This window comes from Pygocentrus nattereri, chromosome 30 (assembly GCF_015220715.1).
Source record: "Pygocentrus nattereri isolate fPygNat1 chromosome 30, fPygNat1.pri, whole genome shotgun sequence".
In the NCBI taxonomy this organism is placed as follows: Eukaryota; Metazoa; Chordata; class Actinopteri; order Characiformes; family Serrasalmidae; genus Pygocentrus; species Pygocentrus nattereri.
In genome coordinates, this window is record NC_051240.1 from 6865425 (window position 1) to 6880971 (window position 15547).

A 15547-nucleotide genomic window follows, 5' to 3' on the forward strand; every position below is an offset into this window, starting at 1 on the left:
AGCTCAGCATATGTGGGAAAGAATAGTAACTGCTAACTCTGTTACGTCAGCTAACAGAAACCTATGCTGGTCAGCATCGCAGTGAGTGATGCATGAGAGAAAAGACCATCCTGCCCACCCAAAGAGAGAGAAGGCAGTTATACTCTCTTGGACTCTTGGCTACAGATGGCTTGTGGTATCACCAGGGATCAAACGTGCGATCTAGCGTAGATCCACAGTCGAACTGGATTGAATTCAAGGCGCACTGAATCGAGTCCCAAAGATTCTTAATCCATACAAGTCAAATCAAAGTTCAGACAATTGCACCCCTAACAATGACACATTTCCCTCTGGAGCATTAGGGCAGAGCAAACTCCCACAGGTGGGCATCGTGTAAAGACACTCACTGATATTTCAAACAAGGCTGGAAACCGTGTAAAACAGCACGAGCAAGAGTGATCGATAAACACATCTCAGTGCGTGTGTGTGTGTGTCTGGGGTGTTAAATGTCCTGCACTGTGGCGGATAAGATCTCGCACTCATGTCCTCCAGCTACGGCGCTCAGACAGCTCTTCCACACAGAGAATACTATGGCAGGATAACACTGACTGAATACTAGAACAGATATAACAATGATATGCCTCACAATACATTTAACACACTTTAAAATATGTTACATGGTTGAAGACTAGACAGATTAGATTACACTTTGTTGACCAAAATAGTTGACTTTGTTGTATTACATGAACACTTAGTAGAGCTGAGCAATATGACAGTATTTATAGTGAGCATGCTAAATTATGTCAATTGGTCACAAGCAGCTTTCATTTTGTATTGTATCATTTTTGTTTGCCGTTTTAAGAACATATTTAGAGGGCAGCAGTAAGTGTTACCTGTAAAGGGCAGTGGTGAGTTTATTTGATGTTTGTTAACACCTTTAGAGGGCAGCAGAGAGTAATGGTCGTTTGTTTGATGTAATGTTTATTTATTAAAACCTTTGGAGGATGCCAGTGAGTAATGTTTATTTGATGTTTAACACATTTAGAGGGCAGTAGTGAGTAACGTTTGTTTATTTGCTGTTTGTTAATGACACCTTTAGAGGGCAGCAATGAGTAACGTTTATCTGAACACTCCTACAGGGCAGCGGTGTGTACATTTGTTTAGTCATTGTTAACACCTCAGAGGGCAGTAGTAAGTTGTGTCTGTTTGACGTTTGTTAACAACTTTAGACGGCAGCAAGGAGTAAAGTTTATTTATCCGTTGTTTGTTAAGACCTCTAGAGGACAGCAGTAGAAAGTGTTTATTTGATGCTTGTTAATGGTGCCTTTAGAGGGCAGTGGTGAGTAATGTTTGTTGTTAATGATGCCTTTAGAGGGCAGTGATGAGTAATGTTTGTTGTTAATGATGCCTTTAGAGGGCAGTGATGAGTAATGTTTGTTGTTAATGATGCCTTTAGAGGGCAGTGGAGAGTAATGTTTGTTGTTATTGATGCCTTTAGAGGGCACTGGAGAGTAATGTTTGTTGTTAATGCCTTTAGAGGGCAGTGGTCAGTAATGTTTGTTGTTAATGATGCCTTTAGAGGGCAGTGGAGAGTAATGTTTGTTGTTAAAGCCTTTAGAGGGCAGTTGTGAGTAATGTTTGTTAATGCCTTTAGAGGGCATTGGAGAGTAATGTATGTTGTTATTAATGCCTTTAGAGGGCAGTGGTGAGTAATGTTTGTTGTTAATGCCTTTAGAGGGCATTGGAGAGTAATGTATGTTGTTATTAATGCCTTTAGAGGGCAGTGGTGAGTAATGTTTGTTAATGATGCCTTTAGAGGGCAGTGGTGAGTAATGTTTGTTAATGATGCCTTTAGAGGGCATTGGAGAGTAATGTATGTTATTAATGCCTTTAGAGGGCAGTGGTGAGTAATGCTTGTTGTTAATGATGCCTTTAGAGGACATTGGAGAGTAATGCATGTTGTTAATGATGCCTTTAGAGGGCAGTGGAGAGTAATGTTTGTTAATGCCTTTAGAGGGCATTGGAGAGTAATGTATGTTGTTAATGATGCCTTTAGAGGGCAGTGGAGAGTAATGTTTGTTATTAATGCCTTTAGAGGGCAGTGGTGAGTAATGTTTGTTGTTAATGATGCCTTTAGTGGGCATTGGTGAGTAATGTTTGTTGTTAATGATGCCTTTAGAGGGCACTGGAGAGTAATGTTTGTTAATGATGCCTTTAGAGGGCATTGGAGAGTAATGTATGTTGTTATTAATGCCTTTAGAGGGCAGTGGTGAGTAATGTTTGTTAATGATGCCTTTAGAGGGCATTGGAGAGTAATGTATGTTGTTATTAATGCCTTTAGAGGGCAGTGGTGAGTAATGTTTGTTGTTAATGATGCCTTTAGAGGGCAGTGATGAGTAATGTTTGTTGTTAATGATGCCTTTAGAGGGCAGTGATGAGTAATGTTTGTTGTTAATGATGCCTTTAGAGGGCAGTGATGAGTAATGTTTGTTGTTAATGATGCCTTTAGAGGGCATTGGAGAGTAATGTATGTTGTTATTAATGCCTTTAGAGGGCAGTGGTGAGTAATGTTTGTTAATGATGCCTTTAGAGGGCATTGGAGAGTAATGTATGTTGTTATTAATGCCTTTAGAGGGCAGTGGTGAGTAATGTTTGTTGTTAATGATGCCTTTAGAGGGCAGTGATGAGTAATGTTTGTTGTTAATGATGCCTTTAGAGGGCAGTGATGAGTAATGTTTGTTGTTAATGATGCCTTTAGAGGGCAGTGGAGAGTAATGTTTGTTGTTATTGATGCCTTTAGAGGGCAGTGGTGAGTAATGTTTGTTGTTATTGATGCCTTTAGAGGGCACTGGAGAGTAATGTTTGTTGTTAATGCCTTTAGAGGGCAGTGGTCAGTAATGTTTGTTGTTAATGATGCCTTTAGAGGGCAGTGGAGAGTAATGTTTGTTGTTAAAGCCTTTAGAGGGCAGTTGTGAGTAATGTTTGTTAATGCCTTTAGAGGGCATTGGAGAGTAATGTATGTTGTTATTAATGCCTTTAGAGGGCAGTGGTGAGTAATGTTTGTTAATGATGCCTTTAGAGGGCATTGGAGAGTAATGTATGTTGTTATTAATGCCTTTAGAGGGCAGTGGTGAGTAATGTTTGTTGTTAATGATGCCTTTAGAGGGCAGTGATGAGTAATGTTTGTTGTTAATGATGCCTTTAGAGGGCAGTGATGAGTAATGTTTGTTGTTAATGATGCCTTTAGAGGGCATTGGAGAGTAATGTATGTTGTTATTAATGCCTTTAGAGGGCAGTGGTGAGTAATGTTTGTTGTTAATGATGCCTTTAGAGGGCAGTGATGAGTAATGTTTGTTGTTAATGATGCCTTTAGAGGGCAGTGATGAGTAATGTTTGTTGTTAATGATGCCTTTAGAGGGCAGTGGAGAGTAATGTTTGTTGTTATTGATGCCTTTAGAGGGCACTGGAGAGTAATGTTTGTTGTTAATGCCTTTAGAGGGCAGTGGTCAGTAATGTTTGTTGTTAATGATGCCTTTAGAGGGCAGTGGAGAGTAATGTTTGTTGTTAAAGCCTTTAGAGGGCAGTTGTGAGTAATGTTTGTTAATGCCTTTAGAGGGCATTGGAGAGTAATGTATGTTGTTATTAATGCCTTTAGAGGGCAGTGGTGAGTAATGTTTGTTGTTAATGCCTTTAGAGGGCATTGGAGAGTAATGTATGTTGTTATTAATGCCTTTAGAGGGCAGTGGTGAGTAATGTTTGTTAATGATGCCTTTAGAGGGCAGTGGTGAGTAATGTTTGTTAATGATGCCTTTAGAGGGCATTGGAGAGTAATGTATGTTATTAATGCCTTTAGAGGGCAGTGGTGAGTAATGCTTGTTGTTAATGATGCCTTTAGAGGACATTGGAGAGTAATGCATGTTGTTAATGATGCCTTTAGAGGGCAGTGGAGAGTAATGTTTGTTAATGCCTTTAGAGGGCATTGGAGAGTAATGTATGTTGTTAATGATGCCTTTAGAGGGCAGTGGAGAGTAATGTTTGTTATTAATGCCTTTAGAGGGCAGTGGTGAGTAATGTTTGTTGTTAATGATGCCTTTAGTGGGCATTGGTGAGTAATGTTTGTTGTTAATGATGCCTTTAGAGGGCACTGGAGAGTAATGTTTGTTAATGATGCCTTTAGAGGGCATTGGAGAGTAATGTATGTTGTTATTAATGCCTTTAGAGGGCAGTGGTGAGTAATGTTTGTTGTTAATGCCTTTAGAGGGCATTGGAGAGTAATGTATGTTGTTATTAATGCCTTTAGAGGGCAGTGGTGAGTAATGTTTGTTAATGATGCCTTTAGAGGGCAGTGGAGAGTAATGCATGTTGTTAATGATGCCTTTAGAGGGCACTGGAGAGTAATGTTTGTTAATGCCTTTAGAGGGCATTGGAGAGTAATGTATGTTGTTAATGATGCCTTTAGAGGGCAGTGGAGAGTAATGTTTGTTATTAATGCCTTTAGAGGGCAGTGGTGAGTAATGTTTGTTGTTAATGATGCCTTTAGAGGGCACTGGAGAGTAATGTTTGTTGTTAATGATGCCTTTAGAGGGCAGTGGAGAGTAATGTTTGTTGTTAATGATGCCTTTAGAGGGCATTGGAGAGTAATGTTTGTAGGTAATGCATTTAGAGGGCAGTGGAGAGTAATGTTTGTTGTTAATGCCTTTAGAGGGCATTGGAGAGTAATGTATGTTGTTAATGATGCCTTTAGAGGGCAGTGGAGAGTAATGTATGTTGTTAATGATGCCTGTAGAGGGCATTGGAGAGTAATGTATGTTGTTAATGATGCCTGTAGAGGGCATTGGAGAGTAATGTTTGTTGTTAATGCCTTTAGAGGGCATTGGAGAGTAATGTTTGTTGTTAATGATGCCTTTAGAGGGCATTGGAGAGTAATGTTTGTTGTTAATGATGCCTTTAGAGGGCATTGGAGAGTAATGTTTGTTGTTAATGCCTTTAGAGGGCAGTGGAGAGTAATGTTTGTTGTTAATGCCTTTAGAGGGCAGTGGAGAGTAATGTATGTTGTTAATGATGCCTGTAGAGGGCATTGGAGAGTAATGTTTGTTGTTAATGCCTTTAGAGGGCATTGGAGAGTAATGTTTGTTGTTAATGCCTTTAGAGGGCATTGGAGAGTAATGTTTGTTGTTAATGCCTTTAGAGGGCAGTGGAGAGTAATGTTTGTTGTTAATGCCTTTAGAGGGCAGTGGAGAGTAATGTTTGTTGTTAATGATGCCTTTAGAGGGCAGTGGAGAGTAATGTTTGTTGTTAATGATGCCTTTAGAGGGCAGTGGAGAGTAATGTTTGTTGTTAATGCCTTTAGAGGGCAGTGGTGAGTAATGTTTGTTGTTAATGATGCCTTTAGAGGGCAGTGGAGAGTAATGTTTGTTAATGCCTTTAGAGGGCATTGGAGAGTAATGTATGTTGTTAATGATGCCTTTAGAGGGCAGTGGAGAGTAATGTTTGTTATTAATGCCTTTAGAGGGCAGTGGTGAGTAATGTTTGTTGTTAATGATGCCTTTAGAGGGCACTGGAGAGTAATGTTTGTTGTTAATGATGCCTTTAGAGGGCAGTGGAGAGTAATGTTTGTTGTTAATGATGCCTTTAGAGGGCATTGGAGAGTAATGTTTGTAGGTAATGCATTTAGAGGGCAGTGGAGAGTAATGTTTGTTGTTAATGCCTTTAGAGGGCATTGGAGAGTAATGTATGTTGTTAATGATGCCTTTAGAGGGCAGTGGAGAGTAATGTATGTTGTTAATGATGCCTGTAGAGGGCATTGGAGAGTAATGTATGTTGTTAATGATGCCTGTAGAGGGCATTGGAGAGTAATGTTTGTTGTTAATGCCTTTAGAGGGCATTGGAGAGTAATGTTTGTTGTTAATGATGCCTTTAGAGGGCATTGGAGAGTAATGTTTGTTGTTAATGATGCCTTTAGAGGGCATTGGAGAGTAATGTTTGTTGTTAATGCCTTTAGAGGGCAGTGGAGAGTAATGTTTGTTGTTAATGCCTTTAGAGGGCAGTGGAGAGTAATGTATGTTGTTAATGATGCCTGTAGAGGGCATTGGAGAGTAATGTTTGTTGTTAATGCCTTTAGAGGGCATTGGAGAGTAATGTTTGTTGTTAATGCCTTTAGAGGGCATTGGAGAGTAATGTTTGTTGTTAATGCCTTTAGAGGGCAGTGGAGAGTAATGTTTGTTGTTAATGCCTTTAGAGGGCAGTGGAGAGTAATGTTTGTTGTTAATGATGCCTTTAGAGGGCAGTGGAGAGTAATGTTTGTTGTTAATGATGCCTTTAGAGGGCAGTGGAGAGTAATGTTTGTTGTTAATGCCTTTAGAGGGCAGTGGTGAGTAATGTTTGTTGTTAATGATGCCTTTAGAGGGCATTGGAGAGTAATGTATGTTGTTAATGATGCCTTTAGAGGGCAGTGGAGAGTAATGTTTGTTGTTAATGCCTTTAGAGGGCAGTGGTGAGTAATGTTTGTTGTTAATGATGCCTTTAGAGGGCATTGGAGAGTAATGTTTGTTGTTAATGCCTTTAGAGGGCATTGGAGAGTAATGTTTGTTGTTAATGCCTTTAGAGGGCATTGGAGAGTAATGTTTGTTGTTAATGCCTTTAGAGGGCAGTGGAGAGTAATGTTTGTTGTTAATGATGCCTTTAGAGGGCATTGGAGAGTAATGTTTGTTGTTAATGCCTTTAGAGGGCAGTGGAGAGTAATGTTTGTTGTTAATGCCTTTAGAGGGCAGTGGAGAGTAATGTATGTTGTTAATGATGCCTGTAGAGGGCATTGGAGAGTAATGTTTGTTGTTAATGCCTTTAGAGGGCATTGGAGAGTAATGTTTGTTGTTAATGCCTTTAGAGGGCATTGGAGAGTAATGTTTGTTGTTAATGCCTTTAGAGGGCAGTGGAGAGTAATGTTTGTTGTTAATGCCTTTAGAGGGCAGTGGAGAGTAATGTTTGTTGTTAATGCCTTTAGAGGGCAGTGGAGAGTAATGTTTGTTGTTAATGATGCCTTTAGAGGGCAGTGGAGAGTAATGTTTGTTGTTAATGCCTTTAGAGGGCATTGGAGAGTAATGTTTGTTGTTAATGATGCCTTTAGAGGGCATTGGAGAGTAATGTATGTTGTTAATGATGCCTTTAGAGGGCAGTGGAGAGTAATGTTTGTTGTTAATGCCTTTAGAGGGCAGTGGTGAGTAATGTTTGTTGTTAATGATGCCTTTAGAGGGCAGTGGAGAGTAATGTATGTTGTTAATGATGCCTTTAGAGGGCAGTGGAGAGTAATGTTTGTTAATGCCTTTAGAGGGCAGTGGAGAGTAATGTATGTTGTTAATGATGCCTTTAGAGGGCAGTGGAGAGTAATGTATGTTGTTAATGATGCCTTTAGAGGGCATTGGAGAGTAATGTATGTTGTTAATGATGCCTTTAGAGGGCAGTGGAGAGTAATGTTTGTTGTTAATGCCTTTAGAAGGCAGTGGAGAGTAATGTTTGTTGTTAATGCCTTTAGAAGGCAGTGGAGAGTAATGTTTGTTAATGCCTTTAGAGGGCAGTGGAGAGTAATGTTTGTTGTTAATGCCTTTAGAGGGCAGTGGAGAGTAATGTATGTTGTTAATGATGCCTTTAGAGGGCAGTGGAGAGTAATGTTTGTTGTTAATGCCTTTAGAAGGCAGTGGAGAGTAATGTATGTTGTTAATGATGCCTTTAGAGGGCAGTGGAGAGTAATGTATGTTGTTAATGATGCCTTTAGAGGGCAGTGGAGAGTAATGTTTGTTGTTAATGCCTTTAGAAGGCAGTGGAGAGTAATGTATGTTGTTAATGATGCCTTTAGAGGGCAGTGGAGAGTAATGTTTGTTGTTAATGCCTTTAGAGGGCAGTGGAGAGTAATGTTTGTTGTTAATGCCTTTAGAGGGCAGTGGTGAGTAATGTTTGTTGTTAATGCCTTTAGAGGGCAGTGGTGAGTAATGTTTGTTGTTAATGCCTTTAGAGGGCAGTGGAGAGTAATGTTTGTTTAATGTTTGTTAATGATGCCTTTAGAGGGCAGTGGAGAGTAATGTTTGTTGTTAATGCCTTTAGAGGGCAGTGGTGAGTAATGTTTGTTGTTAATGCCTTTAGAGGGCAGTGGTGAGTAATGTTTGTTAATGATGCCTTTAGAGGGCAGTGGAGAGTAATGTTTGTTGTTAATGCCTTTAGAGGGCATTGGAGAGTAATGTTTGTTGTTAATGCCTTTAGAGGGCAGTGGAGAGTAATGTTTGCTGTTAATGCCTTTAGAGGGCAGTGGTGAGTAATGTTTGTTGTTAATGCCTTTAGAGGGCAGTGGTGAGTAATGTTTGTTGTTAATGCCTTTAGAGGGCAGTGGTGAGTAATGTTTGTTGTTAATGCCTTTAGAGGGCAGTGGTGAGTAATGTTTGTCGTTAATGCCTTTAGAGGGCAGTGGTGAGTAATGTTTGTCGTTAATGCCTTTAGAGGGCAGTGGTGAGTAATGTTTGTCGTTAATGCCTTTAGAGGGCATTGGTCAGTAATGTTTATTTGACATTTGTTAACAGCTTTAGAGGGCGTCATTGATTGGTTAGAGGACTCTTGTTTATTGCAGCCTTCTGTGATTTCACTAGGACAACACAGACAACAATTAATAAACAATATATTGTGCTGCCCTGTTTTATAGGAGTGCTCCTCAGTTCTGTTCTCCAACATCTGAGAGAAGCGCTCATGAGCCGAGTGCGGCATGTTGAAGCAGGAAAAATACTAGAGTGGATCTGAGTACCACTGGTTCACGCTGCTCTCGGGCCGAATAGACGTCAATAGACAGAACAAGGTGTGTATTTCTCGTCAGCGTCACGTCTCCATTTCAGCCTCTTTTCTACTTCTGTTCACTTTCATCTTTCAGTCTGTTGTTCCACATTGTAAGTTTCATTCTATCGTACCAAAATTAGACCCCAGCTTTTATTAATGGCTCCTGTATGAATATTTTAAATCTTCTCTGGCCTGATGCTTCTTCTTTCATTCATCTCTCCTTCAGATCACTATTGTGTGAGTACCGTAATGCAGCTCCATGCTGCAGAGAACACATTGTTTCATGACTTGCCACTGACTGACTCAAGCTAAGGCAGCATATTCTGGACTTTCTTCAAATTCAAAGGCATATTTGAAAATGCTGATTAAATTGTGTATTTGCAAGTGTGTATCATTTAATGTCCCAGGAAACACAGAGTAAAATATTAAAAAGGATCGTATGAAGAGTCATTTGACTGTTACATTAAAGACCCATCAAATGTCGAATTAAAAATATAAAAGACAGAAAAATGATTTTACAAAAAGGCTTAAAAACTGCTGAGCATGATCTCTAATAACTGTGTGGGCGTGGCTTGACAGCTCTGTGCGACACTCCTAGCCTGGTCTGCCATTCATGCAGAAATTAAATTATTATCTAGATTTTACGTGAGAGTGACTGGACAGAGAAAAAAAAAAAAAAAAAAGCGCACACAGACAGACAGAAGAACAAACAAATGGACAGGAAGCAATGCGCAAAGGAACAGACAAACAGACGCAGACAAACAGAATAAAAGAGCAAATGAACAAACAACACTCGTTAATAAATGGAGTGGAATAAAGGATTAAGACCTTATAACTGGTATCACCCACAAACTTTTAGGTCAGGCCCTATTTGTTATTGAGAAATATTATGGTTGTGAAAATATTTAACAGCACAAAAGTTGCAATTAAGATTGACACAATCGTTTCCTAAACAATCTCAAATTTCACCAATGAATTTATGAATTATTTTAAAAATATACTGAATCCACAGATGTGAATGGAGGAACTATTCATAGACTAATACCATTTTTCAAGGAAAAATTTTACATTTGAAAATAGCCTGAATTTTATTTTGTTAAATGATTGGATCAAAAGTTGCTGCAGTTGAACCGCCAACTTCAAATCGACAAAGTTTTAGTACTAAACACCATTATATACAGTTTTATATACAGAAGACAGAGGTTCTTGTTATTGGCAGTGATTCACAAAAGAATGATGTTCAGACTTATTTAAATCAAATGAATCTGAAGGCCAAACAATGTGTTAAGAACTTGGGCGTCACTTTTGATAATGAGCTCAGCTTTAAATCACACATCATGACTACATGCAAGACAGCTTATTTTCACCTTAGAAACATCGCTAAGGTCCGAGATATGCTCTCTCCTGCTGATAGTGGAAAACTTGTCCATGCATTTATCACATCAAGGATAGATTATTGCAACGCTGTTTTATCTGCTCTCCCAAAGAGCTCTATCTCTCACCTACAGCGAGTTCAGAATGCTGCTGCAAGGGTCTTGACCCGGAGAAGAAAGAGAGATCATATTACACCTGCACTCCACTCACTGCACTGGTTACCTGTCAGTTTTAGAATAGATTTTAAGGTTCTGGTGATGGTTTTTAAATGTCTTCATGGTCTTGCTCTTCTTTACCTCAGTGAAATGATGGTGAGATATGTTCCTGTCAGGTCTCTCAGGTCTTCAAACAGTAATCTACTGGTGATTCCTAAAACCCGGTTAAAGATTGGCGAGGGTGCTTTTAGCCACTACGGCCCAAAGCTTTGGAACTCTCTTCCTGAGGAGCTAAGAGGCATTACATCCCTGTACAGCTTCAAGAGTAATCTTAAAACCTTCCTGTTTAGATCTGCTTTTAGTTAAGAAACATTTGTCTGTTCTATCTCTTTCATTTTATCTTTTTCAGTTTATTTCATTATTTTATTTTGTTTCCTTCTATCTTTATTTCTTTTAATGTGTTTTGCTTATCTTTGTTTTCTTTTTATTTATTCTGTAAAGCACTTTGAGTTGCATGTATGTATGAAAGGTGCTATACAAATAAAGATTATTATTATTATTATTATTATAGTTTTGCCAGACGTACTCACCTGTCTCCTGGTTTGAACTCCCGGGAGAACTTTGTCTTCTTCTTCTTGTGTTTCCTCTTGAGGTTGCGGATGGAGAGAGGGATGCTCTTTTTTCTGCTGGGGCCACTCTGCAGCGAGGCAGTGGAGCTGGCAGAGGAGGTGATGGAGCTGGTGTCGTCCGTGTCCTCCACCGGCTCCTCGTCAGACTCCAGCTCACCCAGCAGAGGCCACTGGCCCTGAGGAACATTCCCCTGCTCCCCTCCATCCTCTGCTGGTTCAGGGGCCGGGACAGGGCCATTATTGGGGCACTGAGGCACAGTGTCTTCCTCTGCACAGACCCGCAAAGGCTCAGAATGCTGATCTGAAGAGACAGAAGTTAAAGGGGAATTCCACCAATGTGCCTATATTTCTACATTTCAGTCTACAATTCACTCAGTTAAAAACAGCCATTTGTTTGCAAATTGGTTTATTGTAGAGAAACTTGCTGACTCAGATTTTTTTTACAGTGGCGGTGATAGGAACCAGGAGTCAATGTCCAACACAAACAGCCATTTACTATCCAAGAACCAGTGAACCTACACATCTTTTGAGTTTTGATATGTTATGCTGATGGTAAAGTAGTAGTAATATTTTGCCTTAGAATGACCTGCATGTAGATTTCTGATATGAATGGGTTTTAAAAATACATTTCAAGCCAAAACTTTCTCAGAAATATAATAAAACAATACCTCAGACTTTCTGTGAGGGAACATTCAGATTCATCAAACTCTTTAGACACCTGGTTCCTACCACCACCACAATTCTGACTCAGCAATGCAGCATTTCACCTCAAACCACCCTGAATGGCTTTGTTTACATCTTAACCATTTAATACAGAAATTAAAAAGTTCAGTGGAATTGCCCTTTACTGAAGTTTTGACAGAAATGATAAATATCTTTCCCCTGCAGCTTTGCAGGAACACTTCACTTGACTTGTCAAGCGCAGGAGAACACGCCTCCTACCACTGCAAAACTCGCCTTCCGTTTCCATGGTAACAGTCACCCGGAGGTCCTAGCTCAAGTTCAGCAGGTGAGCAAAAAACAACTCAGGAAAATGATTCCAACAGCAATGACATGCCCTCAGGTCAGCACGGAGGCAGAGAGAGTCTCTGAGTTTTTAGGGTCTGTCATGGGCTTCGAGGCATGACAAGTGAAGCCTTCATTAAAGGACACACCACAGAAAAACATATTCCTCACCGTTCACGCTCCAATTCATGTGCTCCATATATGGAAACTAAGTGGCAAAAACAGGCCTTTCTGAATGAAACATTTTGTGATGTCACAAAAAGCAATGTTTTATATGTATATGCCTATGTAGGCAACAGCAGTTTAGCCTTGCCAATTAACCTTGAAGCCAAAGACCACTGAAATTATGTTTGTGGTCATCTTCACACTCATATAAGCTCGGTGTCAAAGCTGGATTACTCTATGGCAAAAAAAAAAAGTGTGGCTGGACTGGATTACGAGGTCATTAAAGGAGCCCTTTTATGAATTTTGCTACACGCAATCTAACACTGCTATGAACAGAACAGACATTATGAGACTGGCAAAAATACCCAAAACAAACCAGCAAGCTTTGGCGTGCAAGTGTGGTAGCTAAGTAGCTTAACAGATTACACAAGGAGTGTGCAGGAGTGTTAGCTTGCTAGGAGCACCGATGTAGCAGCATTCCCATTTCTACTCCTTAAGAAGCTCATGATTCAGGGGATCCAGTGACATTCGCTGGAAAAATTTACATAGGACAGTACAGCTAACAGTGTTCAAAATGAGCAGAAAGCTGCTCAAATAAAAAAAAGTTTTCAGGCCGGATTTTAAAAGTGTCCAGTGTCTAGGCTCTTCTAATTCTCTCCGTCAACCGGTTTAAGAGCAGCATAATAGCTAAACGTTGCTTCTCTATGTTTAGAGAATCTTTACCTCCGGCAGGACTAACTGACTAGCTCCTAAATGTTTAGAGCGTTCTACCATTAATTTCTCCCAGAAATCCAGCTTAGACCCAGAGTTTCGAACATGAGCATGAGGCTGACCACTGAGGTCACACAACTTCACTAATGACATACAACTTCAGAGGTCTATAAGGTGATTCAGCCTGGACTGCTCTTGAATGAGGCACAATCACAACAGAGTACATACGTGTCTAAAAAGCAACAAAAACAGTTTAACTCTTAACAGTCTAAAGCTTTTCTACACAAACATAATACATGGACCTCAGAGACACCCAAATTTTGTTTAGGGTATATGCTTTTTGTATCCCACTTCTGTGCATTTATGGGTCCAAATACTACTTAAGTTTTAGTTTCTAAGTAAGCAAAATGGCAATTCAGAAATAAATAGAACTTGATTTCTAGAACACATCTGACAGCTCATCACTTAAAGGGTCCATATTCGACATTTTTTTTTTCACCCCAAGGGCCACTTACAACGTTTATATGGATGAACAGTTAAAATTCATTTTTACATAACTGTTCTTTGTCTTTATCACTTACAAACAGGCTATGTTCTCTGATATAGTAAATAAGCTCTGTTCTGATTGGGTGCCCTGTAATGAGTCTCATTTAACATGGAGTCCAGGCTAAAACACTTGTACTGCTATGTAAATGTATTGGTTTCCATGACACTGAAGAACACAATTTAAAATGGACAAAGTGAACTGTACATTTTAAAACCAATAACCAATAACTGAAAATAAAAAAAGTGAGGAAAATGTCATTCCATCATATGGGCTCTTTAATTAGACGAAGTATCCAGACCCAAGAACCATCACACCTTGCAAAGGCAAGTTATAATACAGCACAGTGGAAAAGTGAGCACAGCAGCAAAGGTAGTACCTGCACTTTCAGTCTCGTCCGTCTTTGCTATCTGCTGTATGCTGTTGGTCTGCGAGTCTGCGCTCTCCGTGGTCTTCTTTCCAGGGTGCTTTTTAAACATTCTTTTTACCTACAAAAAAAAAAAAAAAGCAGAGACGTCACCAACCACATGAACTCCAGACTCCCGAGTTAGGCTGCTGATAAAAGGTGTTGATCATCATCACCACCACAACACTTTTGCACTTCTGACACTTTAGGCAGGCATTTGTGTCTAGAAGTGACTCAGCTGTTATCAGATAGGCTGTTCTGTCTTAACTTCTTGAAAGAATAGCTCTGTAAAAAATACACAAAGTCCCCCCCTTACACTAAATGTAGCTGATCAGTCTACAATCCCAATTCCAATGTTGGGACGTTGTGTAAAACATAAATAAAAACAGAATACAATGATTTGTAAATCCTTTTCAACCTGTATTCAATTGAATTCACTACAAAGACAAGATATTTAATGTTCAAACGGATAAACTTTGTTTTTTGCAAATATTCATCCATCAATTTTCTAAGCCGCTTCTCTGTCAGGGGGGTGCTGGAGCCTATCCCAGCAGTCATTGGGCGGAAGGCAGGATACACCCTGGACAGGTCGGCAGTCCATCGCAGGGCAGACAGACATACACAGACAGTCACTCACACACACACCTAGGGGAAATTTAGCATATCCAATCGACCTGACTTCACGTCTTTGGACTGTGGGAGGAAACCTGAAAACCCGGAGGAAACTCATTTTGAATTTGACGCCTGCAACACGTTCCAAAGAAGTTGGGACAGGGGCGTGTTTACCACTGTGTTACATCACCTTTCCTTTTAACAACACTCAATAAGCGTTTGGGAACTGAGGACACTAATTGTTGAAGCTTTGCAGGTGGAATTCTTTACCATTCTTGCTTGATGTACAACTTCAGTTGCTCAACAGTCCAGGGTCTCCGCTGTCATATTTTGAGCTTCATAATGCGCCACACATTTTCAATGGGAGACAGGTCTGGACTGCAGGCAGGCCAGTCAAGCACCCGCACTCTTTTACTACGAAGCCACGCTGTTGTAACACGTGCAGAATGTGGCTTGGCATTGTCTTGCTGAAATAAGCAGGACGTCCCTGAAAAAGACGTTGCTTGGATGGCAGCAGATGTTGCTCCAAAACCTGTATGGACCTTTCAGCATTAATGGGGCCTTCACAGATGTGCAAGTTATCCATGCCATGGGCACTAACACACCCCCACACCATCAGAGATGCTGGCTTTAGAACTTTGTGCTGATAACAATCCAGACAGTCCTTTACCTCTTTGGCCCGGAGGACACGACGTCCATGATTTCCAAAAACAGTTTGAAATGTGGACTCGTCAGACCACAGGACACTTTTCCACTCTGCGTCAGTCCATCTCAGATGAGCTCGGCCCAGAGAAGCCGGCGGCGTTTCTGGGTGCTGTTGATATCTGGCTTTTGCTTTGCATGGCAGAGTTTTAACTTGCACTTGTAGATGGAGCGACGAACTGTGTTCACTGACAGTGGTTTCCTGAAGTGTTCCTGAGCCCATGTGGGAATATCCGTTACAGAATGATGTGGGTTTTTAATGCAGAGCCGCCTGAGGGATCGAAGGTCACAGTGTTGGTTTTCTGCCTTGCTGCTTACTTGCAGAGATTTCTCCAGATTCTCTGAAACTTTTGATGATATTATGGACTGCAGATGATGAAATTCCTAAATTCCTTGCAATTGCACGTTGAGAAACGTTGTTCTTAAACTGTTGGACTATTTGCTCACGCAGTTG

The 15547-nt window shown here is 40.3% G+C and overlaps 1 protein-coding gene across 2 annotated transcripts in view; it reads right to left on the reverse strand.

The window, feature by feature from the left end:
- Nucleotides 1-15547, reverse strand: part of ube2o (ubiquitin-conjugating enzyme E2O) — a 61288-nt gene that overhangs the window by 11418 nt on the left and 34323 nt on the right. Inside the window, exons 9-10 of one of the 2 annotated variants that reach the window (XM_017693025.2) lie at nt 13753-13861; nt 10910-11216 (exon numbers count right to left, since the gene is read on the reverse strand). In XM_017693025.2, the coding sequence (XP_017548514.2) occupies nt 10910-11216; nt 13753-13861 (416 nt within the window). Of the gene's footprint in view, nt 1-10909; nt 11250-13752; nt 13862-15547 lie in introns of both variants that reach the window. The other variant, XM_017693024.2, reaches the window with a different exon arrangement.